The sequence below is a fragment of the Staurois parvus genome, unplaced genomic scaffold, assembly GCF_062004578.1.
Source record: "Staurois parvus isolate SC_StPar_1 unplaced genomic scaffold, SC_StPar_1.0 ptg000031l, whole genome shotgun sequence".
Taxonomy (NCBI): Eukaryota; Metazoa; Chordata; class Amphibia; order Anura; family Ranidae; genus Staurois; species Staurois parvus.
Window position 1 is genome coordinate 17,828,136 of NW_028317827.1, and position 27,293 is coordinate 17,855,428.

The 27,293-nt window shown below is 45.1% G+C and overlaps 1 protein-coding gene across 1 annotated transcript in view; it reads right to left on the reverse strand.

The window, feature by feature from the left end:
- The window catches only part of LOC149470834 (uncharacterized), a 63,595-nt gene that overhangs the window by 34,693 nt on the left and 1,609 nt on the right, over positions 1–27,293 (reverse strand). Inside the window, exons 2-7 of the mRNA XM_089660431.1 lie at positions 19,466–19,566; positions 14,978–15,020; positions 14,126–14,159; positions 5,510–5,584; positions 1,396–1,530; positions 202–273 (exon numbers count right to left, since the gene is read on the reverse strand). Coding sequence (XP_089516557.1) covers positions 202–273; positions 1,396–1,530; positions 5,510–5,584; positions 14,126–14,159; positions 14,978–15,020; positions 19,466–19,566 — 460 coding nt within the window. The remainder of the gene's footprint in view (positions 1–201; positions 274–1,395; positions 1,531–5,509; positions 5,585–14,125; positions 14,160–14,977; positions 15,021–19,465; positions 19,567–27,293) is intronic.

Consider the following 27,293-nt stretch of genomic DNA (forward strand, 5'->3'; position numbering starts at 1 on the left):
GGTCAGTTGTGTTGCACCACCATGTGTATCAGAGTGCCCACAGATGGATCCTTTCCTAATATACAGTTCCTCCAGTAGGCAATGGGTCTCCACCACCAATGGGATTTAATGAGATAATAATTATACAAATATTAAGTTCTGTTAAAAAAAAAGGTTAATTAAATTCTGTGTACTGGAATAATCCCATCATTTATGACTTACCTTAGAAAAGTCACCAATAAGGTCGTCTTCCTCATTACTGGCAGCATTAAAGGTCGGACTGACGTCACCCATCTTAAACAAGCAGAAGATATGGGATGCAATATGAGATGTAGGGTCTTATTTAAGAACACCATTAACCACTAGACATTTGTGAATGCTAATTAGAAAGTAGTCGGCATAATATGGTTGGTTGCTATGAGCAACACATAAAGCTCTTTGTGATTCTGATTAAAAATACTATTTAAAGGCCAACTCTGGGTGCTCTGGACAACTGAAAAAAACTCTTGCAATGGAGACCCCCACAAACACTGCAAGGATTAAATGCTGCTTATGTCTGGAGGGGGTTACTTACCTGACTTTGTGCTCCAGCAGGCTCTAGCATTGCCCTCTTCTCCTCAAAGCTCAGGTCTGAGCAGAGCCTTGATGTCATCATGTACGGTGTGGGGCTATTAAATCTATATATTATATATGGGCAGCACAGTGGCTAAATGGTTAGCACTTTCGCCTGGCAATACTAGGGTCGTTGGTTCAAATCCGAGCCACGGCACCACCTGCCTGAAGTTTGCATGTTCTCCCTATGCCTGCGTGGGTTTCCTCCGGGAACTCCGGTTTCCTCCCACACTCCAAAGACATGCTGGTAGGTTAATTTAATCCTGTCTAAATTGGCCCTAGTATGTGTATGTATGAATGTAAGTTAGGGACCTTAGATTGTACACCCCTTGAGGGTTAGGGACTGATGTGAATGTACAATAAATATGTAAAGCACTGTTTAAATTGACGGCGCTTTACAAGTACCTGAAATAAATAAATAATATTACATATTTATATCTTAAATATCTCTCTGTTTAGGCAGGGGCGAAGAAACAGATTGTTCCCTCTGTACAGAGCCCTGTGTTGTTTGTCAACACAGAGCTCTGGGCTGTGATTGGACACAGCCAAGCAGCAGGTCCATGAATCATTGGCCGGGACCTGTTGGGGGGGGCGCTCCCACGCATGAGTACCCTACCCCAGTATGTGGACCTTAATAATTGGCACGTATGTGCGGGAAACCCACACGCAGGGACACATGTGCTACAGGTCCTATAAAACTGCTTTCCGGGATCCTGGGAAGTGGGATGTGGGCATCCCAGAAGGCAGCAGGAAGAGGGGGATATGAGGATATGAACTCCAGCAGCGATCTTGGGAAGACTTTACCGTAAGCATTTTATTATCAGAGTCGCTGGTCCGTGCGATGGATCTTTCTTTCCCCTCCTCCATTCTGTGACTTTGTGGTCTCCCTGCCAGCTCCAGGCTGGCGAACAATTCCGAAAGCTTCATCCTGGATTTTTTCTTTAGAAGAAAAGAAAGTAATGATCAATTCTATTCTCTCCATTCCAGGAATTTACTTCCAAAGCAACAAGCGAAACCGGTCGATGAACTGGTAAATCTACGTAGCAAATGCTGCAGCCACGCCAAAGTCACAAAGTATTCTTACGTTACCTTAAAAAGGAACTTTGGGCAGATATAAAAGACACCGACCAATGACGTTCTGTATTCATTATGACATATTTATAAGGCAGTGAGTGTGACACTCCCCAAACATTCAGTGGTGAGGAATCACTGGAGAAGATTCACCTGCAGTGAATGTTTGGTGAATGTCATAGTTGTTGTTTTAGAAATATCCTCCAAATTGTACTTAAATAAATGCCAGTAGTCGCTTAACCCCCTCGTGGCCAGGGTTTTTGGAAGCTTAAAGTGGACCTTCACCTTCTTCCAGAATCCCTACCTTCCAATGGTACTTGCAGCATCCCTACCAGAACTTCCAGAATCCCTACCTTCCAATGGTACTTGCAGCATCCTTACCAGAACTTCCAGAATCCCTACCTTCCAATGGTACTGGTACAATCCCTACCAGAATTTCTAGAATCCCTACCTACCAAAGGTACTGGCACGATCCCTACCAGAACATCCAGAGTCCCTACCTTCCAATGGTACTCACAGGATCATTAACAGAACTTCCAATGATACTTCCAAAATCACTACTAGAACTTCCAGTGGTGCTTGCAGAATCCCTGCCAGGACTTCCAGAATTCCTACCTTCCAATGGTACTTGCAGCATCCCTACTAGAACTTCCAGAATCCCTACCTTCCAATGGTACTTGCTGCATCCCTACCAGAACTTCCAGAATCCCTACCTTCCAATGGAACTTACAGGATCATTACCAGAATTTCCAATGATACTTCCACAATCCCTACCTTCCAATGGTACTCACAGGATCCCTAGCAGAACTTCCAGAATCCCTATCTTTCAAGAGTGTTTACAGCATCGCTACCAGATCTTCCAATGGTACTCCCAGAACGCTTACTAAAACTTCCAGTGGTGCTTGCAGAATCCCTACCAGGACTTCCAGAATCCCTACCTTCCAATGGTACTTGCAGCATCCATACCAGAACTTCCAGAATCCCTACCTTCCAATGGTATTGGCACGATCCCTACCAGAACTTCCAGAATCCCTACCTTCCAATGGTACTCACAGGATCATTACCAGAACTTCCAATGATACTTCCAGAATCCCTACCTTAAAGTGGTACTCACAGGATCCCTAGCAGAACTTCCAGAATCCCTACCCTTCAAGGGTGTTTACAGCATCCCTACTTGAACTTCCAATGGTACTCCCAGAATTCTTACTAGAACTTCCAGTGGTGCTTGAAGAATTCCTGCCAAGTCTTCCAGAATCCCTACCTTCCAATGGTACTTGCAGCATCCCTACCAGAACTTCCAGAATTCCTACCTTCCAATGGTACTGGCACGATCCCTGCCAGAACTTCCAGAGTCCCTACCTTGCAGTGGTTCTTGCAGGATCTCTACCAGAACTTCCAGAATAGAATCCCTACCTTCCAATGGTACTCACAGGATCATTACCAGAACTTCCAATGATACTTCCAGAATCCCTACCTTCCAATGGTACTCACAGGATCCCTAGCAGAACTTCCAGAATCCCTACCTTTCAAGGGTGTTTACAGCATCCCTACCAGAACTTCCAGTGGTACTTCCAGAATCCTTACTAGAACTTCCAGTGGTGCTTGCAGAATCCCTGCTAGGACTTCCAGAATCCCTATCTTCCAATGGTACTTGCAGCATCCCTACTAAAACTTCCAGGATCCCTGCCTTCCAATGGTACTGGCACAATTCCAACCAGAACTTCCAGAATCCCTACCTTGCAGTGGTTCTCGTAGGATCTCTACCAGAACTTCCAGAATCCCTACCTTCCAATGGTATTCGCAGGATCCCTACCAGAACATCCAATTATAATTACAGAATCCCAACCTTCTAATGATACTCGCAGGATCCCTACCAGAAATTCCAGAATCCCTGCCTTCCAATGGTACTCGAAATAACCCTATCAGAACTTCCAAAATACCTACCTTCTAATAGTGCTTGCAGATTCCATACCAGAACTTCCAATGATACTTACAGCATCCCTAACAGTACATCCAGTGGTACTTTCTGAATCCCCGCCAAGACTTCATTAATTCCTACTTTCCTATGGTACTTGCAGCATCCCTAGCAGAACTTCCAGAATCCTTGCCTTCCAATAGTACTCACAGGATCACTACCAGAACTTCAAGAACCTCTACCTTCCAAGGGTGTTTGCAGCATCCCTAGCAGAACTTCCAGAATCCCTACCTTCCAATGGTACTGGCACGATCCCTACCAAAACTTCCAGAATCCTTACCTTACAATGGTACTCGCAGGATCACTACCAGAACTTTCAATGATACTTCCAGTTTCCTTACCTTTCAGTGGTACTTGCAGCATCCCTAGCAAAACTTCCAGAATTCCTACCTTCCAATGGTACTCATAGGATCCTTAGAAGAACTTCAAGAGTCCCTACCTTCCAAGGGTGTTTGCACATCCTTACTAGAACTTCCAATGGTACTCCCAGAATCCTTATTAGATCTTCCAGTGATGCTTGCAGAATCTTTGCCAGGAATTCCAGAATCCCTACCTTCCAATGGAACTGCCACGATCCCTACCAGAATTTCCAGAATCCCTACCTTCCAGTGGTTCTTGCAGGATCTCTACCAGAACTTCCAGAATCCCTACCCTCCAATGGTATTCGCAGGATCCCTATCAGAGCTTCCAATGATACTTCCAGAATTCCTACCTTCCAATGGTACTTGCAGGATCCCTAGTAGAACTTCCAGAATCCCTACCTTCCAAGGGTGTTTGCAGCATCCCTACCAGATCTTCCAATGATACGTACAGAATCCCTACCTTCCAATAGTACTTGCATCATCCCTACCAGAACTTCCAGTGATACGTACAGAATCCCTACCTTCCAATGGTACTTGCAGCATCCCTACCAGAACTTACAGTGATACTTCCAGAATCCTTACCTTCTAATGGTGCCTTTAGATTCCATACCAGAACTTCCAATGATACTTACAGTATTCCTAAAAGAACTTCCAATGGTACTTGCAGAATGCCTGCCAGGACTTCCAGAATCCCTACCTTCTAATCACACTCACAGAATCCCTACCAGAACTACCAGAATCCCTACCTTCCAGTGATGCTCACTTCATCCTAACTAGAGCTTCCAATGGTACTTGCAGAATCCCTGCCAGGACCTGACTACTCCCTTATTTGCAGCATTGTTAGCAGTCTCCACACTGTAGCCTTTTCAATCCAGCCACCATCTTTGGTGAGGTGATCCTCAGGAACGTGATCTGATTTCAGTTTGCAGCTAGGTAAATAGGGATCAGTAAGGTTTCCTTCCTGTCTCCACCATCAGGAACTCTGGTGAAGACCATCTGCCACTTAGATTCTGCACTTTGGGTTAAACCTGTGTGACCTGCCAGGGAGCACCCTAACAATGGGATTGTCTTCTTCCCTCAACTATTACAGGAACGTTGAATGGTTTGGTTTGGCTTGGGTTAGCTTTCTTTTTCTTTCGACTTGCTCCCTATACCTCTCCTCTGCAAGAACTGAATACACAGCCTGTGGTGAGGAAGGTGAATGCAGATGGAGTGGAGATCTGGAGAGTGCAAAGGTAGCGATTAGTAAACATGTTCACTGCTGTAACTCGGTATCTGTGTTCCCAACTGGCAGAGGTCTGAAGAGCACCTACCAACCGGCTATACCCAGGGTAAGTCCCCCAATAGACTGTGGCTCTTTACTGATCAGAGAGACATGGCACTTTGGGTTGAGGGATGTCCAGGGAGGCAGCAGAGCTCTGGCTACAGGGCTAGAAGCTGCCATGTGGAAATCCAGAACCAACCTCTTGGTATCAGCTTTAACCAACCTCTCTGGCCATTCTAGGCCTACCTTTCTGGTGTCTGCTTGGCATGTGTTCTCCTTGTTGTCTCTCACGTTTGCTCTTCTTGTCGCCTTCTTCTTTATCTAAAATAATAAAAAAATAACTCCCAACACAATTTCCAGACGGATCTATGTGATGTGTTCAGTTACACAATCATTTTTATTTTGCAGTGCAATAACACACAGGACCGCACCTTTTTTTCTCAGACAATAGGTGCAGGAACTCCATCCTTCTGAGTCATCTTCGTCTCCGCCCCCTACCCACCTCCGAGCACTGTCCCATGGTTCCACCCCTTACCCACCTCCGAGCACCGTCCCATGGTTCCACCCCTTACCCACCTCCCACACCGCCCCTTTTAGAGAATACAGAATCAAGTAACATTTTATAGTGCCAAGTCATTTGTATGGAATCTGTTAATAATAACAAGAAAAGCAGTGAAATAGATCCTCTTCAGCCAACAATAGATTTCCCCAACAACAATAGATTCACGGCAACAACAATAACCCCCAGCAGCAACAACAGATCTCCTGGCGTCGATAACCCCCTCCCTCAACAGCAGATCTCTCTCAGCAAAAAATGATCCCCCCAGAAACATAAGATCCCCTAGCAAAAATAGATCCCCAACCAGCAGCAACAGAACCCCCCCAGCAACAAAAGCTTTCCACGCAAATATACAGTGAAGGAAATAAGTATTTGATCCCCTGCTGATTTTGAATGTTTGCCCACTCACAATGAAATGATCGGGCTAAAAATCGAATGGTAGGTGTATTGTAACACCGAGAGAAAGAATAGCAACATAAAATTCAGTAGATGCATGTCTAACAAATGATGCACTGATTTGCATGTTCATGAGGGAAATTAGTATTTGATCCCCTATCATTCAGCAGGATTTGTGGCTACCAGGTGTCTTTCATACAGGTAACAAGCTGAGATTAGAAGCAGTCTCTTAAAGGAAATGCTGCTAATCTCATTTTGTTACCTATATAAAAGACACCTGTCCACAGGAGCAATCAATCAGATTCCAAACTCTCCACCATGGCAAAGAACAAAGAGCTGTCCAAGGATGCGAGGACAAGATTGTAGACCTACACAAGGCTGAACTGGGATAACAAACAATCGCCAAGCAGATTTGTGAGAAGGTGACAACAGTTGCTACAATCATTCGCAAATGGAAGAAACACAAAACAACTGTCAGTCTCCCTAGGTCTGGTGCACCATGCAAGATCTCACCTCGTGGAGTGTCAATGATCATGAGAACAGTTAGGAATCATCCCAGAACTACACGTGAGGATCTTGTCAATGATCTCCAGGCAGCTGGGACCACAGTCACCAAGAAAACAATTGGTAACACACTACGCCAACAAGGATTGAAATCCTACAGTGCCGGCAAGTTCCCTCTGCTCAAGAAAGCACATTTCCAGGCCCGTCTGAAGTTTGCCACTGAACATCTGAATGATGCAGAGGAGGACTGGTTGAAAGTGTTGTGGTCAGATGAGACCAAAATCGAGTTCTTTGGCAACAACTCAACTCACCGTGTTTGGAGGAGAAGGAATGCTGCCTATGACCCCAAGAGCACCATCCCAACTGTCAAACATGGTGGTGGAAACATTCTGCTTTGGGGGTGTTTTTCTGCTAAGGGGACAGGGCAACTTCACCGCATCAAAGGGACGATGGACGGGGTAATGTACCGTCATATCTTGGGTAAGAACCTTCTTCCGTCAGCCAGGGCATTGAAAATGGGTCGTGGATGGGTGTTCCAGCATGACAATGACCCAAAACACAAGGCAACAAAGGAGTGGCTCAAGAAGAAGCACATTAAGGTCATAGAGTGGCCTAGCCAGTCTCCAGACCTTAATCCGATTGAAAATCTGTGGAGGGAGCTGAGAGTTCGAGTTGCCAAACGTCAGCCACCAAACCGTAATGACTTGGAGAGGATCTGCCAAGAGGAGTGGGCCAAAATCCCTCCTGAGATGTGTGCAAACCTGGTGGCCAACTAAAGGAACGTCTGACCTTTGTGATTGCCAACAAGGGATTTGCCACCAAGTCATGTTTTGTGAAGGGGATCAAATACTTATTTCCCTCATGAACATGCAAATCAGTGCACCATTTATTAGACATGCATTTCTGCTGCGTTCAAAAATCAGCAGAGAGCAAATACGCATTTCCTTCACTGTAGATCCCCCCAGTGACAATAGATACCTCAGTAGCCAGCATAAATAGACCCTCCAGCACACCCCAGCTACCCTTGCTGTTACATACATTCAGTGATGGAGGTGCCGGAACAGCGTTCCCAATGAAAAATAGCCCTGCACAGGACACATGCCTTCCAGTGCTGCTAGATCACGGGTGTCAAACTGGTGGCCCTCCGGCTGTTTCCAAACTACAAGTCCCATGAGGCCTCTGCCTTTGGGAGTCATGCTTGTAACTGTCAATCTTGCAATGCCTCATGGGACTTGTAGTTTGGCAACAGCTGGAGGGCCGACAGTTTGACACCCATGTGCTAGGGCAGCGGTTCTCAACCTGGGGGTCGCGACCCCTTTGGGGGTCGAACGACCATTTCCCAGGGGTCGCCTAAGACCATCGGAAAACACATATTTCCGATGGTCTTAGGAACCGAGACACCGCTGCTGTCTCCGGCGATGTGTGGGCGGGATGATATGCTGCCCCTGTCACCGCCTCCTCGCCGCTGATTGGCCACCGAAACTGTAGCTCAGGAGAGGCACACAGGCGGCCAATCACCGGCGAGAAGGTGGAGCTTGGAGAGGAGGAGCCGAGCGGCAGCGCGCGGAGATCGAAGAAGATCGAGGGAGCTGCAGGAACGAGTGAAGAGAGAGGCCAGAGAAGGAAGACAGCTGACAGGTAAGTGCAAATTTTGCTGCTGCAGCCAGGTATGCAGGCTGTAGATGGGAGAGGGAGAGAGCGAGCCCAGGCTGGAGCAGGAGTCAGCAAGGTAAGTATCATTGGTGTCAGTGGAAGGGATAGTGCCCCATCATTTGTGTCACTAATACCAACGATGGGGCACTATTCCTCCCCCCACTGACACCAACGATGGTGCACTATTCCTCCCACTGACACCAACGATGGGGCACTATTCCTCCCACTGACAACAACGATGGGGCACTATTCCTCCCCCCACTGACACCAACGATGGGGCACTATTCCTCCCCTCACTGACACCAACGATGAGACAGTATTCCTCCCCTCACTGACACCAACGATGGGGCACTATTCCTCCCCCCACTGACACCAACGATGGGGCACTATTCCTCCCCCCACTGACACCAACGATGGGGCACTATTCCTCCCCCCACTGACACCAACGATGGGGCACTATTCCTCCCACTGACACCAACGATGGGGCACTATTCCTCCCACTGACAACAACGATGGGGCACTATTCCTCCCCCCACTGACACCAACGATGGGGCACTATTCCTCCCCTCACTGACACCAACGATGAGACAGTATTCCTCCCCTCACTGACACCAACGATGGGGCACTATTCCTCCCCCCACTGACACCAACGATGGGGCACTATTCCTCCCCCCACTGACACCAACGATGGGGCACTATTCCTCCCCCCACTGACACCAACGATGGGGCACTATTCCTCCCCCCACTGACACCAACGATGGGGCACTATTCCTCCCCCCACTGACACCAACGATGGGGCACTATTCCTCCCCCCACTGACACCAACGATGGGGCACTATTCCTCCCCCCACTGACACCAACGATGGGGCACTATTCCTCCCCCCACTGACACCAACGATGGGGCACTATTCCTCCCCCCACTGACACCAACGATGGGGCACTATTCCTCCCCCCACTGACACCAACGATGGGGCACTATTCCTCCCCCCACTGACACCAACGATGGGCCACTATTCCTCCCCCCACTGACACCAACGAGGGGGCACTATTCCTCCCACTAACGCCAACGATGGGGCACTATTCCTCCCACTGATACCAACGATGGGGCACTATTCCTCCCACTGATACCAACGATGGGGCACTATTCCTTCCACTCATACCAACGATGGGGCACTATTCCTTCCACTCATACCAACGATGGGGCACTATTCCTCCCACTCATACCAACGATGGGGCACTATTCCTCCCACTCATACCAATGATGGGGCACTATTCCTCCCACTCATACCAACGATGGGGCACTATTCCTCCCACTCATACCAATGATGGGGCACTATTCCTTCCACTGACACCAATGATGGGGCACTATTCCTCCCACTGATACTAATGATGGGGCACTATTCCTCCCACTGACACCAATGATGGGGCACTATTCCTCCCACTGACACCAATGATGGGGCACTATTCCTCCCACTGACACCAATGATGGGGCACTATTCCTCCCACTGACACCAATGATGGGGCACTATTCCTCCCACTGACACCAATGATGGGGCACTATTCCTCCCACTGACACCAATGATGGGGCACTATTCATCCCACTGATACCAATGATGGGGCACTATTCCTCCCACTCATACCAATGAATGGGGCACTATTCCTTCCACTGACACCAATGATGGGGCACTATTCCTCCCACTGACACTAATGATGGGGCACTATTCCTCCCACTGACACCAATGATGGGGTACTATTCCTCCCACTCATACCAATGATGGGGCACTATTCCTCCCACTGATACCAATGATGGGGCACTATTCCCCCCACTGACGCCAATGATGGGGCACTATTCCCCCCACTGACGCCAATGATGGGGCACTATTCCCCCCACTGACGCCAATGATGGGACACTATTCCTCCCACTGACGCCAATGATGGGACACTATTCTTCCCACTGACGCCAATGATGGGACACTATTCCTCCCACTGACGCCAATGATGGGACACTATTCCTCCCACTGACGCCAATGATGGGACACTATTCCTCCCACTGACGCCAATGATGAGGCACTATTCCTCCCACTGACGCCAATGATTGGGCACTATTCCTCCCACTGACGCCAATGATTGGGCACTATTCCTCCCACTGACGCCAATGATGGGGCACTATTCCTCCCACTGACGCCAATGATGGGGCACTATTCCTCCCACTGACGCCAATGATGGGGCACTATTCCTCCCACTGACGCCAATGATGGGGCACTATTCCTCCCACTGACACCAATGATGGGGCACTATTCCTCCCACTGACACCAATGATGGGACACTATTCATCCCACTGACATCAGTGATGGGGCGCTAGTCCTCCCACTGCAAAATTACAGTTATGAAGTAGCAACGAAAATAATTTTATGGTTGGGGGTCACCACAACATGAGGAACTGTATTAAGGGGTCGCGGCATTAGAAAGGTTGAGAACCACTGTGCTAGGGTATAGTGTAAGTCTGGGACAGCCAGCTATATCCCTTAAAAAAAAAACGTAAAAAATTGCTGAGAATATATACGCATACGACAGGTATCATGAATAAATCCCATAATTTGTCCAATGTGTGTATTTCCTATGATCGTCAGCTCTCTAGTGGCCATAGTGTGGTAAATTCCCGAAAACACTGCAATCAAGAAAATACCACACTATGGCCACTAGATGGATCACATATATTGGACAAAATACGGGGATTATTCGTGACTGATGTGCAAATTCCTGATACATTCACACGGCTAAGTTTTGATAAATGAACCCCATAAATTGCAACTCTGGGAATAATTAATATAAATCGAAATCTCGCCTCAGCTATCGCAGGATATTTATCCTTTGCACATCCCCCACTTGTAATATTCTGCCTGTTCTTATATTCATCATTGTTATAATCTCCGGCCGTGTGGTCTGGGGAGGGTCAGATTCGGGATGGATGTAGGTGTTTTCATGGGTTGGGGTTGTTTGCTGCAATCTGAGTCTGTTGAACTCTGAAACGCTAACAATAAAGTTGTTGTTTTTTTTTTTTAATCACTCGTGGTCTGTTAACCCCTCCAGAGGATTTACCACCCCCCCCCCCCCCCCCGACCAGGCCGTATTTTGCAATGTGGCACTGCGTTACTTTAACCGACAATTGCGCAGTCATGCAATGCTGCACCCAAATTAAATGTATGTCCTTCTTTCTTTTGATGGTATTTGATCTCCTGTGCATTTTTTATTTTTTGTGCTATAAACAAAAAAAGACTGACAATTTTGGAAAAAAAAAACAATATTTTTTACTTTTTGGTATAAAACATATCCAGTAAAAAAAATAAAAACAATCAAATTTCGTCATAAATTTTAGGCCAAAATATATCCTGCTCTGTGTCTTTGCTGAAAAAAATCCCAATACATGTAAATTAATTAGTTTACGTGAAAGTTATAGCGTCTGCAAACGGCGGGATAGATACTGGGATTTTTTTTAATACTAGTAATGGCGGCGATCAGCAACTTATAGCGGGACTGCGGCGGGCATTCTGACACTGGGGGGGGGACTGACATGGTGTCACTGACATCCCCAGTGACACCAATACAGTGATCAGTGCTAATAAAAAAGCACTGACACTGTACTGGGCAGGAAGGGGTTAACTACTCCAGTGATCTCAACTACTCCACTGATCCCAACTACTCCAGTGATTCTAACTGTACTCCACTGATCCCAACTACTCCACTGATCCCAACTACTCCACTGATCCCAACTACTCCACTGATTCCAGCTACTCCAGTGATCCCAACTACTCCACGGATCCCAACTACTCCACGGATCCCAACTACTCCACGGATCCCAACTACTCCACGGATCCCAACTGCTCCACGGATCTCAACTGCTCCACGGATCCCAACTACTCCACTGATCCCAACTACTCCACTGATCCCAACTACTCCAGTGATCCCAACTACTCCAGTGATCCTAACTGTACTCCACAGATCCTAACTAATCCACTGATCCCAACTACTCCACTGATCCTAACTACTCCAGTGATCCTAACTAATCCACTGATCCCAGCTACTCCAGTGATCCCAGCTACTCCAGTGATCCCAGCTACTCCAGTGATCCCAGCTACTCCAGTGATCCCAACTACTCCAGTGATCCCAACTACTCCACTGATCCCAACTACTCCAGTGATCCCAACTACTCCACTGATCCCAACTACTCCACTGATCCTAACTACTCCACTGATCCCAACTAATCCACTGATCCCAACTACTCCAGTGATCCTAACTACTCCAGTGATTCTAACTGTATTCCACAGATCCTAACTAATCCATTGATCCCAACTACTCCAGTGATCCCAGCTACTTCAGTGATCCTAACTACTCCAGTGATTCTAACTGTACTCCACTGATCCTAACTACTCCAGTGATCCTAACTAATCCACTGATCCCAGCTACTCCAGTGATCCCAACTACTCCACTGATCCCAACTACTCAAGTGATCCCAACTACTCCAGTGATCCCAACTATTCCACTGATCCCAACTACTCCACTGATCCCAACTACTCCACTGATCCCAACTACTCCACTGATCCCAACTACTCCACTGATTCTAACTGTATTCCACGGATCCTAACTAATCCACTGATCCCAAATACTCCACGGATCCCAACTACTCCACTGATCCTAACTACTCCACTGATCCCAACTACTCCAGAGATTCTAACTGTACTCCACAGATCCTAACTAATCCACTGATCCTAACTACTCCAGTGATTCTAACTACTCCATTCCTAACAAGAATTTGTTTAGAATTTCTGGCAATGGCATCGCATTTTACAATCTCTTTCAGGGTGTCACTGATTTAACATTCACACACGCACTAGTTTGTATGAGCACACTGCAATTGCAATGTGGTGCAGGAAATGCACAGGATTTACAGTGTTTCCCGCACCGCATCAGTGTGAATTCAGTCTTAGAGGAGGATGGTGTACAGGTGTGCGGTGGAGAGGGAGGGGGATGGGGGTGGGGCACAGTGGTGACAGTGAGGGGCGATGTACAGGTGTGTGGTGCAGAGGGAGGGGGGTGGGGCACAGTGGTGACAGTGAGGGAGGTGTACAGGTGTGCGGTGCAGAGGGAGGGGGGTGGGGCACAGTGGTGGCAGTGAGGGGCGATGTACAGGGGATGGGGCACAGTGGTGACAGTGAGGGGCGGTGTACAGGTGTGCGGTGCAGAGGGAGGGGGATGGGGGTGGGGCACAGTGGTGACAGCGAGGGGCGGTGTACAGGTGTGCGGTGCAGAAGGAGGGGGATGGGGGTGGGGCACAGTGGTGACAGTGAGGGGGGTGTACAGGTGTGCGGTACAGAGGGAGGGGGATGGGGCACAGTAGTGACAGTGAGGGGGGTGTACAGGTGTGCGGTGCAGAGGGATGGGGATGGGGCACAGTGGTGACAGTGAGGGACGGTGTACAGGTGTGCGGTGCAGAGGGAGGGGGATGGGGCAGAGTGGTGATGGTCAGACAGGTGACATGAGTTGGCAGGATGATATATTTAAAGGCCATGTCCATTATAACACAGACTCTTGCTGCTGGGACCCCTCCGGGTGAGCCCCCCCATGGAGTATGCGCTTTCTTATTTTGGGTTAAGCATTCAAAGTATTAAATATAGGAGGAAAAACAGTTCCTTAGAATGTATCCAACACCGGACTGTTTTTGTTTTAGGTGGAGTGGGGAAGGTTGAACTCACCGGTTTATGGATGGTGGAGACACGTGAGGGATCTCTGCGGGATGAAAGGAAGAAGGCCGAGTTATTCACAATATTCACATTAGAGTCCCATCCAGCTGGTGACAAGTCGGATTTTGTAAAATGTTCATTATCCCCCCCCCCCCCCCCCGGTCACACCCATCCAACATGGAAATGCTGCAGCTTCCAGTGAAGTCACACAATTTCCAGGTGGTATTCTGGCTTGAGGTGCGACACAGATGTCTATGCCAGTCACCCCTGAAGTCACGCATGCACTACTTTAGAAATCGGTGTGGCTCAGACCAAGTCAGAACCGCACCGATATGACTGCTGTAAGGGTGCAACTTGCATGTCGCATGGCTTGGCAGATCGCATGCCAAGTCGCACCAGTGTGACCGGGGTCTTAAAGACCAATGAAATTTGTATCAATATCACAGCTTTTTGTGTTTCCAGACAATTCATTCTATGCTGAGAACCCCACAGGCAAGGTGTCACCATTCTGCCTTACTGATGCACTGTTTCTTAAGTCAGTTAACAGTATCATGCTACCCCAAGGAGCTTACAATCTAAGGTTCCCATACCGCATACTAGGACCATTTTAGACAGGAGCCAGTTATCCTACCACAGTGTTTTTGGAGGAGACCCATACAAACTCCATGCAGATGACGTCCTGGTTAGGGTTTGAACAGAGGACCCCAGTGCTGCAAGGAGGAAGTGCTACCCATTAAGCTACCATGATACCCCAATAAACCTTCCAAAGTGCACAGATAAGTGGGGAACCAGCTGTGGCAGTACCATATGGTTCTTCTAGTATTGTGGGAAGTACATTATATTATCTAATAGATAGTGCCTTACCTTGTGCTGCAGATCTGTGGAGGGGTTGATTCAATTTTAAAATCTAAGCAGGAAAAAAAAATTAAATGCATTTGCAAACCCAGTTATTACCATGTCAAAGTAGCAGCTGCATCAGCACTGTGCTGTACATAACCTCTGAACTCTGTGTTACTGCTGAGCTCTGAATTCTGCATTACATACTGCTAACCTCTGAACTCTGCGCTACTTACCACTGACCTCTGAACTTTGCGTTACCACTGACCTCTGAACTCTGCGTTACTTACCACTGACCTTTGAAATCTGTGTTACTAACCTCTGAACTCTGCATTACTTACCAGTGACCTCTGAACTCTGCATTACTTACTGCTGAGCTCTGAACTCTGCGTTACCACTAACCTCTGAACTTTGCGTTACTGCTGAGCTCTGAACTGTGCGATACCTCTGAACTCTGCTTTACCACTGACCTCTGAACTCTGCATTACTTACTGTTGAGCCCTGAACTCTGCGTTACCACTGACCTCTGAACTCTGCGTTACCACTGACCTCTGAACTCTGCGTTACCACTGACCTCTGAACTCTGCGTTACCACTGACCTCTGAACTCTGCATTACCACTGACCTCTGAACTCTGCGTTACCTCTGAACTCTGTAAAATATCAGCGTTTTTGTGGTGAAATTGGTCCCATAGGAATGAATGGTGGAGTGTTCAAAACTAGAGTGGGAGCTGACAAAAGCTAGAGTGTGAGCTGAAAAATCAGGACATGATTTCTAAACTGCCATCACTCCCTCATTTTCAAGCCCACCTACACAAATCTTATATCAAAACGTTCAGCTATCCCTGCTGCCACTAAAAATGACCATTTGTTTGCAACTCACGCCGCCCATTGACATTGATTGAAACTCCACTCTAGCCACCTCAGATTTGAAGGGCAATTTCTAAACTGCGACTGTGCCTTCATTTTTAAAATTTCAGAGACATACTATGCATCGAAATGTAGGTCCTGGTCTTGTGATTCTCACAATATAAAGCTCTTTGCTGTAGGAATTATAATTTTGTAAACTAAAACCTTTGAAGATGGCAACTGCCGGTAAAGTGAGCAAGTTGGAGCAGTTTGTTTTTGACCGCTCTTCTCTGCCCTTGCTGTAGAGTGAGTTGCCATAGGAACCCAGGTGTGTGAGCAGGCAGCAGAGTGACAAGCCACTCCACCCAGTTACTCTGCCCACTCCAGTTGTAGACTACTGGTGGAGGCAAGAACACTTCACACAATTTCCCCAGAAATTGTAGCTTTTCTAGTTTTATATTATTATTTATGTTTTTTTTTAACATACTGTCACCCTAGCAGTACAGTGTCACCATAGTGACACTGTACTACTTGTGAGGGATGATGAAGATTTTTTTTCACACTGATTGCTTTTACACCCATAAAGGCTGTAAAAGCAATTATTTCTCCTTCTCTCTGGCTGCATACATGCAGCCATTGAGAAATACTGTGTGAGCTGTGATTGGTCACAGCTTGTCACATGGTACAAGGCTGTTGTGAATGGCCCTGTACTATGTGATCTCTGTGATCATTCACAGATTTCACACGTAGTAAGCAATGATGTCAGAAGTGACATCTTGTTTACTACTCTTCATGTGATCACTGATTGGCCAATCCGGGATCACATGATCGGGACCTCGCACAGAGGTCCCATACAATGATCAGTGTTCCACTGTGTCCAGAGGATACAGCGGGCACCGGATTGCTGTGCTGCGCGCTCCCAGGGAGCACGCACAAGCAGGGGGCGGAGAGGCCGTTTATAAATGGCCACCCGCCCCTGCACTGCTCCTGTCCGGCCGTTTATATACAATGGCCGGACAGGAAGTGGTTAAATATGACCACAAAAGAAGATGCGAATGACCCCTAAAAAAAAAAAAATCAGGAAAGGTTGTACAGTGACGGCATACACACGCAGATCTGCCACATTTGCTGAGCTCTGTAGTAGATTCTTTAAACCAAAGTAAAATCTGGAAAGCCTCGAGAAACAAATTTCTCAAAACCTGAGTTCAATGATGGCGTAGCCTGACCTTCCGAAACTGTTCCAAGCGATAATCCCATTATAGATCGATCTGGTATCTGCTTATCTTAGTCCATATTGGCAAAGTTCAAATTCCTGAGCCCTGATGATGGGGAGTCTATATGCTCACCCAAACGCATTGAATTTTTTTGGGCAGGAACCAATTGTATCATTTAAAGTGGTTGGACTCCTGGACATTTGTTTGATGCTGTCATTGGACTTTATGATCTACAGTCACAGGCCGCTTTATTAGGTCCACCTTGCTACTCTCGGGTTGGACCCCCTTTGCCTTCAGAACTGCCTTCATTCTTCGTGGCATAGATCCAACAAGGTGTAAGAAACGTTCCTCAGAGATTTTGCTCCATATTGACATGATAACATCACGCGGTTGCTGCAGATTTGTCGGCTGCACATCCATGACACGAATCTCCCGTTCCACCACATCCCAAAGGTGTTCTATTGGATGGAGATCTGGTGACTGTGGAGGCCATTGGAGTCCAGAGACCTCATTGTCATGTTCCAGAAACCAGTTGGAGATGATTTGAGCTTTGTGACATGGTGCATTATCCTGCTGGAAGGAGCCATCAGGAAATGGGGACACTGGAGTCATAGAGGGTTATTTGAGTTACTGTTGCCTTTCTATCATCTCCAAGCAGTCAGCCCATTCTCCTCTGACCTCAACAAGGCATTTTCCTCCCACAACTGCCACTCACTGGATATCGGACCATGCTCTGTAAACCCTAGAGATGGTTGTGCGGGAAAATCCCAGTGGATCAGCAGTTTTTGAAATACTCAGATCAGCCCGTCTGGAACCAACAACCATGCCAACGTTCAAAGTCCCTTCAATCCCCTTTCTTCCCCATTGTGCTCGGTTTGAACTTCAGCAAGTTGTCTTCACCTCGTATACATGCCTAAATGCATTGAGTTGCTGCCATGTGATTGGCTGATTAGTAATTTGTGTTACCAAGCAATTGAATAGATGTACCTAGTAAAGTGAATGTGTATGTATGTATGTATGTGTATATATATATATATATATATATATATATATAGATATATATCTATATATATAGATATATATATTATTTTTTTTTAAATTATTTTCCTCTACAAATGATACTTTATATTTATTATTTTCCTCTACAAAAAAGCTGCATAATAGGAAGTAGAAAAAAGTGATCCAATTTAATGAGTAAAAGTTGCATAAAATATTTTAGCAGCATTTTAATTATAATATATTATTATTGTTATTATTCAGGATTAATAACAATAATAATAAGAAGAATGAGAAAACCCTTAATACTACTCCTGAACGCGCTGGCAGTGGGGTTTTTGTTTTTTACAGCCTCTAAAAGCCCCTGTCAATAAAATCCTCTAAAATTCAATGTGTGCATGGACACATAGGATAACATGAAGGGGTGTTTGGAGGCTCTTAAAAAAAAAAACACACCTGACGCCCCGAAAAGTGGCTGCAAAAACTCCCTGTGTGCATGAGGCCTTACAATATATAAGAAGACAGTGCAGTTACAATACAATGTAAAACAAGAGGGAGAGGAGGACCCTTATCGTGAGAGCTTACAGTCTAAAAGGGAGGGGCTAATAGTACTAAAGGAAATCACTGTGACTGTTCCTTTTCTGATCTTCTTTTTTCAATACGAGGGGTCCTGTGATTGGAGAGGTGGAGATCATGATTTCACTGCCCCTTCTCTCCATCTCATCCAATCAGAAAACACCTTGCCTTCAGTAAAAGAAAATGCTAGGTCTTGTGTAAATCAGTGAGCAACTTCCTGTGGTCAGTGTGCAGAGGGGAAGCCTTGCAGCACAGGCCCTGGAAGATCGTGGCTATGACTGTAGTAGCAATGACTGCTACAGTGATTGTCAGCTTCCCCAGCAGTCTCTCAGATATAGGATATACAGATTGGGGGGGATTTACTAAAACTGGTGCATGCAGAACCTAGTGTAGCTGTGCATGGCAGCCATGCAGCTTCCAGGTGTATTGTTAAAGGTTAATTGAACAAGCTGAAGGTAGAAGCTGATTGGCTGCCATGCACAGCTGCACCAGGATCTCGAGGCGGCAGTTTTAGTAAATCTCACCCATTGTGCCAAGCTGGACCAATGTCGCTATACAATACAGATCATCCCTGGAGTCCAGCTTTAGGCGACGGAGAAAATTTCTACTAATAAAATATTATTTTTTTTTGTGGGCTAGTGCTTTAAATTAGAGGGAGAATTTGTTCTATATTGGAGTGGTAGGGATTGCAGAGACAGAAATTTATTGATTTCTTTCTTTCAGAAGTGATTAACCCCCAAGCCACTGCACCTGCCATGTAGACGATTTCAGGTCATTTTGGGACCCAACATGCGTCAGACAGTCCTATGGAGATAATGGACTGGCTTTGTGTGTGTGTGTGTGTGTGTGTGGGGGGGGGGGGGGGGGGAAGCTGACTCTGACCTGAAAAGGAAGCTGTTCCCATAGTAGTGTGTAGCGGAGTCTGGCTGGGGCTGGGGTTCTCAGAATCTGGGGAAAGTTTCAATCTCCTCCTTGGACTGATACTGCAGAGAGATAACAAAGACAATTAGGTGTCAGTTGTTGAGGGTAACCAAGGTCAGTAACAACCATTCAAATAGCAGTTCATTGATACAAGACAAAACATATAACACACCCCTACACCAAGAAGGTTCGACTCCCTCATGCTCTTTGTTAGGTTGAGGAAGGACCAAGGCTGTAGTACTTTTTCTACAATGATCGTTATCCACTTCAATACCGGCCACTTCCACCCCCTGCCTGCCCAGGCCCAGTTGTCAGCGTTGTCGCTCTTTAAAGAAAATTGTGCGGTCATGCAACACTGTACACATATTACATTTTTATAATTTTTTTTCACACAAATAGAGCTTTCTTTTGGCGGTCTTTAACCCCTTCACGCCTAAGGGTAAAACAAATCTAAATGCCTAAGCACAATTTTGCAACGTTGACCTGTTAGTAAAACCGTACATATCACCACAACTACTTTGTACATCCAGGTGGATTATACCGCCTTTTTTTTCAGGACAAATTAGGCTTTCATTTGCTGGTAAATGGTAATGGACTTCTCATGATTTTTTTTTATTATCAAAGGAAACCTGACCCAAAATAGTAAAAAAAAAATATTTTTTTTTTATTTAGATGTGTGTTTCTTGTTACTACCATAACCTACTGCCAAAGAACAACCCAAAATAAATTCTCCAGCTCTTGACGATCGCAGTGATACCATATGTGTATGTTATTTGTTGTTTGTACCCGTAGCACAGCCCAGAAACCATAGTGCGCATTTTGTTTTTGTCTTTTTTTTTTTTTTTTTTTTTACCTAAAACACGCTGACACTAACTGACACTAATACCAATCTTTTTCTTTTAAATCCTGACCTTTGACCCTGACCTTGACCCAAACACTAACCCTGGCACTGAACTAGATCAAACCTTGATCTAGGTATTTTTCTTTATTTTTTTAATATTTATTTATCTTTTTTTTTTCTCTCTATTCCAGGAGTTAGAGAGATACAATGTATCTCTCTTCTCCATTCATAGAGAGAGAAAAAAACAAGGGGGTTGGGCTGTACCGTGACTGATCACTGTGATAGCCAATCAGAGGCTATCACAGCAATCATGTGACCCAGAATCGGAAGTCCCGGATCCCGATAGTTGGAACGGGACTCGGTGCTCTCAGTGACACCGCGGTCCTTGTGCTGGGAGCGCACAGTGCGGCACGCTCCCAGCACAAAGACAGGTATGCAAATATGTGGCCCCTATGGAAAAAAGCCCAGTTCTGTGAGGCCGCATATTTGTGTTACATCGGCATCAAGGGGTTAATGCGCAGTTCCAGTGAAACTGTAAAAATAAAAGCAGCTACAAAAACTGTAGCTGCTGACTTTTAAAAAAAAGCCACTTACCTGTCCCTCGGTCCCGTGGTGTCCTCCCCGCCCTTTCACCGGCCGTCCTCTGTTCCCAGCGCTGGCATCTTCAGTGTGGGCACCCGGCTGTGACAGTTTGCAGCTTCACAGGTTGGTGCCCGCTGCACATGCGCTTTCTGAATGGTCCCATAGTCTTTTAGGACCTGTCACGTGTCCCAGAAGGCTACAGGGAGGGAGGACAACTTCTGCTTCCGATTGCCCAAGTGATCGCAGCAGAAGTGGGAGGGGTTACCTTTCAATTTTGGGTACCCGCTTCCCAAAGGTTCCAATCCTTAACGTTGAGTGGGGGACCAGTCCTTAAAGTGGAACTTCCCCTTTTTGGTGGAGCTCCGCTTTATTCACCACTGGGGTTCTTTATTTTTTTTTTGGTAAATAAAACAAAAAAGGCCAAAAGTTTTGAAAAAATTATTGTTTTTCTTTGATTCTGATATCAAATTTTGCAAATAAATAATCTTGCTTCCTAAATTTAGGACAACATTTATACTGCTACATTTCTTTGATGAAAAGAACCCAAATCAGCATATATTATTTATTCTGTAGGAAAGTTATAGAGTCCACAAACTACGGGATATATATCTGAAAATTGATCATTCCTGAAGTACTGACGGCCGATCTCATTTCTTGAGGCCCAAAAATGTCAGGACAGTACAAATCCCCCCAAATGTCAGGACAGTACAGATATCCCCAAATGTCAGAACAGTACAAATCCCCCAAATGTCAGAACAGTACAAATCCCCCCAAATGTCAGGACAGTACAAATCCCCCCAAATGTCAGACAAATCTCCCAAATGTCAGGACAGTACAAATCCCCCCAAATGTCAGGACAGTACAAATCCCCCCAAATGTCAGGACAGTACAAATCCCCCCCCCCCCCCAAATGACCGCTTTTTGGAAAGTAAACAGTCCAGGGTATTTAATAAGAGACATTGTGAGTTTTTTGAAGTTGTAATTTTTTGGAAAATGAAGAAATTAATAACATTTTTTTTTTATTTTTATTTTTTTACATACTATCACCAGTGCAGTACAGCGTTGTCATGTAACTGGTGTGGTGGTGATCAGGGACACTGTTAAGATTATGCAAAAATGCAAAAAATAAATGTAATTTTTTTTTTTCAATTTCTTTTTAATTTTGTTATATATTTTTTTTCCTTTTAAATTTTTTTTCTTTTTTATATTTCTTTTACATACTGTGACCAGAGCAATACAGTGTTACCATTGCAATCAGTATTTTTTTTTTTTTTTGCTATGATTGCGTATAACTGAACTTCACTGGTATAAGCAACCGTTTGGACTGAATGAAATGGATTTAATCAGTGTTTTTCTATTGTGGTTAGCTGTGATTAGCCACAGCTAATCTACATGGTAGAGATGGGTTGTGATTGGCCCCGTCTGTACCATGTGATCACTGTGACCAATCACAGAGATCAGCACAATAGTACACAAAGGATGGCATGAATGAACGCCGTCTATTGTGTTCATGTGTCGTGCTCTGCTGTGATTGGCCACAGCGATCACATGGTACCAGCAGCGGCCATCCAGACACATGGTACCAACAGTGGCCATCCGGTGGCAGATCGCACTCCAGGGAGGAAATCATATGACGTCCACCTGGAACGGCACCTATCTGTAACTGGTTTAAGGATTTCCTCTAAGTTCTAATTGATTAGTTAAATAGATACTGTGATCCATTCTTCACCACCACTTCAATGCAGCCAAGTCCTGTATCCCCATGAGATGGATCCCTTGATATCCATGTGGTAGGGTAGATCGGTAGAGTGGGTGATAATTTACCATCAGACACATGGAGGACCTCATTCTTTCCCTCAAAGCAGGCAGGACTCATACTGGACTCCATGGTTTTACTGGATTGGCTCAAGGTTCTCAGAAGAAGGTAGACCCTCCTTCATGGAGATCCATGATCCGCCATCTTTTACTCTGGAATCCAGATGACTCCTTCCCATAGATTTCCCCTGTTTTATCCTCCTTTCCCTTCCATGCCTTATGCCCCTTCCCCCTACCTTCCCTTCTCTCCTCACCTCCCACCTCTATCATCGCCATTCCCAACACTCCATAATTTCCATCCCTCCCCGTCCTATATTTCCCTCCTCACCCCATCTTTCTTCCACCTATTGTATAACTAAAGGCAAAACATTTTTTTTAGTTTTGGACGGAGTGGAGAGGGATTAGACCCCTGTTCGGTGTTTTGCTGTGTCCTCCGGACACAGCGGTCACTGGATCACAGTGCCGCGCGCTCTCGGAGCGCGCACAGGCAGGGAAGCAGGGAGGACATTTATAAACAGCCACCCGCCCCTGCACTACTCCCATCTGTGCGTTTATATATATATGGGCTGGCCGGGAAGTGGTTAAGTGATTAAACTTTCTCCCACCTTTCTCTGAATCTCTCCATTCTTTCTTCTTTCAAGTGGTAGAGTTCCTCCATCTTGTACACAGTGACTCTACTTATCCAATCTTTTTTATTTTTGGTGCTTGCTGTTCCTGCCAAAATTTAGGTATCAATCCCTTTGCTGCATTTATCAAATGAAATACCATCGAGTTCTTATATTTTTCTCCTGTAGTCTTAGTTTTGTGGAATAAGCATGTGCCTGGCTCTTTCGGGACTTCAACCCTCGTTATCTTCTGAATTTGATCAATTATTTCTCCCCAATACTCCTGAATTTCGGGACACTCTCACCATATATATGCCCTTGTCCCACATCCTCTCCAACATAAAAGTGATTTATCTATTTGCTGCTTATGTGCCACACTCAGGGTAATATACCACCTAGACAAACATTTGTAGTTCATTTCCACCACCCTCACATCTACCGCTCCTAAATATTTTCTTTTTCTGTGGTTCATCAAACGATATTCCAAGTTCCCTTTCCCACTTCTCCATGTACAAAAGAGGGGTAACGTCTGTTATCTCGGTAAGAATTTGATAAACTCGCGAGGTACCATGATAAATCCTAGAGGTACCATGATAAATCTGAGAGGTACCATGATAAATCTGGGAGGTACCATGGTAAATCCGAGAGGTACCATGATAAATCCAAGAGGTACCATGATAAATCCGAGAGGTACCACGATAAATCCGAGAGGTACCACGATAAATCCGAGAGGTACCACAATAAATCCGAGAGGTACCACGATAAAGCCGAGAGGTACCATGATAAATCTGAGGTACCATGATAAATCCGAGAGGTACCATGATAAAGCCAAGAGGTACCATGAAAAATCTGAGGTATCATGTTTCCATGTTTTATTTATATTAAATAGTTGTTCTAATAGATGTAAATCCGCCATTGGTCTTTAGGCTTAGGGAGCGTCACCACAAGAAGTTGTAACAGAAGATATCTCCACTCATTTAACGGTTAAAAACAACTCCTCCTGTTTTTTTAACTCCTGAAAGGAGCAAATTTCCCCCCCATCCATTATATCCTTTAAGGCCCCGTGTACACGGGATAGTTCTGAATGATGGAAACTGACTGCTGGAAAGCGTAGGTTAAAAAACGTCTGTTTAACTGCGTTTGCATACCGCGTTTATGTGCATTTGTGTTTAGAAGTGTTTTTTAAAGATAAGCACAGGAGAACCTCCCAAATTCCCAGAATGCACTGTGGAAAAGTGGTAAATTATTGACTATTTCAGACTGTTTCAGAGAAATACAGAGAGTAGAAGCAGAAACGGCAGTATGTGTTGAGATTAGCTGAGGTGTGAGTAGCTCATTAACATTTCTTTTGTTTCCAAGGGTGGAAAAGGTGTCTGGTCATATCTTGTGAGGGTTTATGAAGATATCCTCATATCTTCATAAACCCTCCTTAGATATGAGCTTCAAAGGGTCCCCCATCTATGATAAGTAGTGACACAAAGGTTATCATAATTCATTCCATGATGTTCATGATTGGAATGAGTATCCCGGAGTATCCAACCATACCCATAATTCAATGTTAAATTGTTAAATGTTAAATTCAATGTTAAATTGTTAAATGTTAAATTGTTAAATCAAACTAAACTAAATGTAATAGTTTCCATGCATTAAATGGGTATGATTGGATACTCCGGGATACTCATTCCAACCATGGGCAACATTGACTTAATTTTTATTATCTTTGTGTCAGTATTTATCATAGATGGGGGACCCTCTGAATCTCATGTCTTGTGAGGGTTTATGAAGATATTCTTAGAATGTCTCCATAAACCCTCATTGGATATGAGCTTTAAAGGTTGCCACCATCCATGGTAAATAGTTGCACGAAGGTAAGAATAATTCATTCAGTGATGGCCGTGGTTGGAATGAGTGTCCAGGAGTATCCAATCATACCCATAATTCAGTGTGTGGAAATTGTTAAATCGAACTAAATCCATCAATTTATTGATCTCCATGCATTGAATTATGGGTATGAATGGATACTCCGAGATACTCACTCCAACCATGACCATCAGTGAATGAATTGTTGTCACCCTTGTGTCACTATCATGGATGGGAGGAGCCTTTGAAGCTCATATCTAATGAGGTTTATGAAGACAGTTTTCACTCTGTGAATTATGGGTATGGTTGGATGCTCATTTCAACCACGGCCATCATGGAATGAATTATTATCACCTTTGTGTCACTATTTATCATGGATGGGAGGAGCCTTTGAAGCTCATATCTAATGAGGTTTATGAAGACAGTTTTCACTCTGTGAATTATGGGTATGGTTGGATACTCCTGGATACTCATTTCAACCACGGCCATCATGGAATGAATTATTATGACTCTTGTGTCACTATTTATCATGGATGGGAAGACCCTTTGAAGCTCATATCTTGCGAGGGTTTATGGAGACATCCTTAAAGCAGAACTAAACCCACTGATTTGACAGGTTTAAGGATGTCTTTATAAACTACCTTTAGATAAGATCTTCAAAGGTTACTCCATCTATGATAAGTAGTGAAACAAAGATGATAATAATGCCATGGGTAGAATGCGTGTCCAACCATACCCATAATTCAATGTGTGGAAAGTCTTAAAACAAACTAAACCCATGGTTTTCGCACAGTGAATTATGGGCATGGTTGGATACTCTGAGATACTCATTCCAATCATGGCCTTTAATGAATAAATTATTATCACCTAAATGTCACTATTTATCATAGATGGGGGAACCTTTGAAGTTCATATCTTGTGAGGGTTTATGAAGACATCCTAAATCGAACTAATCACACATCGAATTATGGGTATGGCTGGATACTCCAGGATACTCATTCCAACCACGCATTGAATGAATCATTATCACCATTGGGTCACTATTCATCGTGGATGGCAGGAACCTTTTAAAGCTCATATCTAATAAGGGTTTATGAATATAATAGGATTTGATACAGCATGATGCAACTGTGGAGACAATTTCCGATCGTTCGATCAGAAATTTTTGGGTTACATTTGTTGTGGATAATCGGAGTGGCAGCATTGTCCCAACTATAAATAGAGAGCTCTCCTGGGGGATTTATTGGGGATTTGATATACTGTGGCATGTTCGAGATTTTCGTACAGTAAATGATCTCAATATAGGGACACGGCTATTGAAATATTGATTCATTGATCATTGGGGTTTAATATGTGTTGATACATCACTACAGAAAAATGTCCACTGCGGTCTAGCAAAGGTGTTTCGATTTGTTAATTTTCTTTTTATATTTGTTATATTTGTTTGATAAGTGCAATAAAATATCTGTTGATCCTGCCAGAAATCTTGCAAGCTGGTAACTTCCTGTGTAGACTGTTACCAGTTACTACTGTACCTAGGTTTCTATGTGGACTACAGAACACCTCCCCCTGTGTTATGGAGAGGGGGGAGTGTTTCCTGTCCAAGTGTGACAACACTTCCGTAGATACAGTGCACAAGGGAGCGTTGTCACCCTAGGACAGGAAGTGTGTTACTGGCAGGATTAGCAGGTAAAAATAAAGGTGGGAAAGCCTGAAAACGAATGCAGCGACCTCATCTAAGGACTGGTAATGTGGACTACAGAACACCTCCCCCTATGTTATGGAGAGGGGGACGTGTTCTGTAGTGCTAACACACTTCCTGTCCAAGGGTGGCAACACTTCCGTAGATGCAGTGCACAAGGGAGCGTTGTCACCCTAGGACAGGAAGTGTGTTACTGGCAGGATTAGCAGGTAAAAATAAAGGGGGGAAAGCCTGAAAACGAATGCAGCGACCTCATCTAAGGACTGGTAATGTGGACTACAGAACACCTCCCCCTGTGTTATGGAGAGGGGGACGTGTTCTGTAGTGCTAACACACTTCCTGTACAAGGGTGACAACACTTCCGTAGATGCAGTGGCACAAGGG